We start from the raw sequence: 3,841 nt of genomic DNA on the forward strand, positions 1-3,841 counted from the left end.
TGAAATGACAGAATAAAGAAAAAAAAAACTATCATCAGAAAGTATTTAGCAAATACAGTGCTTGCTCCACACTTTGCAATTGGTATAATCAGATAAGGAGAAAAATTGTTTGATTGGCCGTTTTAGAGCCGTTTGACTTATGCTCCGGGGCGGGCTTGCGGCAACAGCCTAGTAATTGGTGGCTGCCGAGGTAAAGCTGGTCATTCCCAATCAGTTGACTATCGCTACCCACCGAGTCGGGGGTTGAATTAAGTCACTCTGAGCGTAGAACAAAACAATTCTAAGCGTCGAAACTGTCAATTAAAGTCTTCGAGTCCATGTATGTGTGTGAGTTTACACTGAAACATTTTTGGTCTCTCAGCCTTGTTACCGCACGTGAAAAGACTGAACGTCTGGCTATTAGTGTTCTGCAACACTGCGCCAAGAACCGTCTCACCTGAGTGGTAGATTTCAGTGGCTTGTTTCGCTCGTTGTGATTGGGACACAAAACCCGAAGGCTACAATCGACACAGTCAGTTATATACCACCGATCTGTGTGAGTTACGCGTGGTGTTGAAGAGCCTCACTGAGGCATAAAACATTACACGGCTTAATTCTTTTGATATTTAGCTCGAGGATTTTCAGCCCGTTAGCACCATGATGATGATGGTAAGTGTTTATTTGTCCTTTTATTACAATTTACAACACAATCATTAACCATCGAATTTGTATTCAAAAACGGTAGCTGTTCCGTGATATGATATTTTGATTATGGTCTGCAATATCAAACTGTATTATTAATTTGAGTAAAAGATATCAATTAAACGTGATGCGATATCACGTACACTTTTGTCTATATTAATCGAAGTGATTAATATCTTAAATACAGAAACCAATGGAAATCTTTATATGATGAATTAAAGTGATACATGCTATATTTAATTTTAACTCGTTAGTTGAATTTGCTTTGGTGTCTGTTCGAAATTTGATGTTAAGTTTAAGTCGACGAAATTGTCTCATTTGACACCAATTTTTATGATAGCAAAAATTTAAAAGCTGTGCAAAACCAACGTGTTGTTATTTTTATTATTTATAGTGAGCATACTCCCTGGTAAAACTGGAAAAGGTTCTGGATCTTAGGCCTATTGAATTTTTCGTTAAACTTTACGTTTTAAATGTTAGATGATCCAATTGAATAATCAGTTTAAATTTCCATAGAAAGTATTAAGAGCACTATCATGTACAAATGTAAAGCTGCACTTTATTTTGTTGTTATGGTGAACGGTAGTCGTTTTACACATCATTGTTTTCGTTTCTATGCTGCATCGCTAGCCCCAATATCAACTTAAATAAAAGGGCTAAGCGCTTAGCAACCCACCTTAAACACCTACCATAAGGTGTACCTCCGCGTACTGATCATCGTGGTATATCTAATCTAGAAACAAATTTACGTTACTACTATATTTTTCCAGTTACTAATATACATTAGTGTAAACGTTTGCCCTAACATATACGGTAAGCCTATGTAATGTAATCTAAATTATCAATCAACTAGACAAGAAATATTTTGCTAGCCTACGTTGGATACCCATCACCCTGCCTTTTATATATTAGGCCAACTTAAAGTCTATCCATGACTTTATCGCTTGACACAATAATATTAAACATAAATCAAAGTCAGAGTTAGTCTCTGTACACCAACTCTTGAAGTTGCCTAAGAAACATTAAAATGCCATTTACTGACATTAACAGTATGCTATGACTAGGCCTATCGACCAAAATGCAAGACAAAATGTATCATGGGGTTTGGATTTCTTCTTCACTAAGCTTACCAAACCGAAAACCTGCTATGATATTTTTAATAGTGGCAAACAGTGATTTAACCGTACATTAAACAGTACGGTCAGAGACTGCCTCGAACAGTATAAAATATAATAATACTGATTTTATACGATGATGCATGTAATAAAATTGAACAATATTGTGTCTTCTTTGTGCCCGGCAGATAGGCCTAAGTGTACCTTGCTTCAAAAGACAGCATAATCATTTATGATTCGTTTTCTTTCTTTAATATCTAACCGTAAGTCGTAAGCTATTGTTAAGGCGGGTCATTATTGTTATCACGATAATAGACTTATGATTTGAACCATATCTTATCGAACACGATGTACTATCACATGTACAGGTGAATAGTATCTATCAGGAGAAAATGCACAATGTTCGCTAATTTTCTTCAATCAGGTAACAAAAGTTGCGGCATACGATTAGTATTTACGCAATTTTCTTAATGAGTTCCTAAAAAAGAATATAAAAAAAAAAAAATCAATAACGAATTGTGTAAATGTCAAGGTGATAGTTATCCAGCAATCTATGTTGGTATTACTGTAATTCTGTATCGGCCATCGACTGAGAAATATTGTACATAATGAGATAAATGAAAATATTTTCATAAACGTTTGTGTTTACCATCATCATTAGATAGGAGTATTCCTAAGCTTCCTTATTATTACACTACTTTATGTTAACAATTCTTATTCTTTGCGATGCGTCAGCACAACATATGATTCCGTAAATTGATTATATGAGGAACAAATAAATGTTCTTTTTGCGTTTACACTGACATTTTTTTATAGTCTAATTTATTCAATTTATTAAGCATTCTAAATATACACCTATATTTAGGGGTCTGCTTTCCAACTTCTGTAATTGCCTATAATAACAAATAATTTGTAACTCCTACGAAGATCTTGAATTTAGTTTTAGTTTAGATATATTTCAATTAAGGGAAACCATGGGGCTAAAAAAAACCCCCCAATAATTATAATTTTAGTTCCATGGTAAAATCGATTGTTCCTCGGTGTCGCTTTAGCATCAATAAGTTATAAAATATAAAACGCTTCTAATTTCTCATAATCTTTCAAACTAGTTGTCTCAAACGTATGCAAACCTTCCAACTTGAGTCTAAAAGAAACTATGGACTTATTAATGTTCTATTTTATCTCAGGTCTCGAAAAATGTTTTGGCAATAGGCCTATGTATTGATTTATGACTCAATAAATGAATTGATTTTTAGAACGTTTTTTATTTACTACCGTATCGGTATACCGATATTTAAATGAATCTAAAATATTATGTGACGTCATGACTTGGGTCCCTTAAAATCACAATATATGGGCTATGACCTTAAATATTATCCAGTAAATAATTAAACATTTTAGTTTGAAGTCTATCAAGCAAAGTATTTAACCTTATTTTCTCGTAGGTTAAAGTGATTTTTCATTTACATTTTCAAAGGCCTATGGTCATATGGTATAGTTACATATCTTGTGTTTAATGCCTGATTGTGTGCCAATGATTATTGCGTTGACAGAAGTGAGAAATGGCAAATATACACAAGTATTATTAACTTAGTTATTCTATCAATGGACGTCTGTTTACATTTTAACACATCTACCATGCATTGGAATCAATTAATACCGTCAGATGCCTTCTTGTTTCTCGATTGTCCATATTGAAAAACTATCATTTTGTTTCTTCCACTCCCCTTAAAAAGTTCGGAAATCTCCCTCAGTTCCCTCTTCTCCATCCGCCATTCTTATTTCGTGTTTCTCTCTCTTAAAACATGCTTTATGTCTATGCCTATTCAACTACGGACCAAGCGTGATCTTAATGTCAGATCCAAAAAAAATCTTATACGGCTTACAGTAGTACATTATCGAGTAGTTTAAACTACGCGCAGAATATTTATGATTATGGAATAACAAAGTATCAATTGTTCAAAATATGAATAACTCTCATGACATTGAAATATCAATTGCAATATAGTTTATTAATTCATAGTCCCATTCTTTCTTGTCTATAC

General features: G+C 33.6%; 1 protein-coding gene across 1 annotated transcript in view; it reads left to right on the forward strand.

Annotated features, from left to right (window-relative positions):
• Positions 1-212: 212 nt before the first annotated feature.
• LOC117124967 (transcription factor AP-2-beta-like) overlaps positions 213-3,841 on the forward strand; it is a 69,553-nt gene continuing 65,924 nt past the window's right edge. Inside the window, exon 1 of the mRNA XM_033271310.1 lies at positions 213-648. Within this exon, the coding sequence (XP_033127201.1) occupies positions 637-648 (12 nt within the window). The 5' untranslated portion in view covers positions 213-636. The remainder of the gene's footprint in view (positions 649-3,841) is intronic.

Source organism: Anneissia japonica, unplaced genomic scaffold (genome assembly GCF_011630105.1).
Source record: "Anneissia japonica isolate Jap-2015-1 unplaced genomic scaffold, ASM1163010v1 scaffold288249_len478412_cov200, whole genome shotgun sequence".
In the NCBI taxonomy this organism is placed as follows: domain Eukaryota; kingdom Metazoa; phylum Echinodermata; class Crinoidea; order Comatulida; family Comatulidae; genus Anneissia; species Anneissia japonica.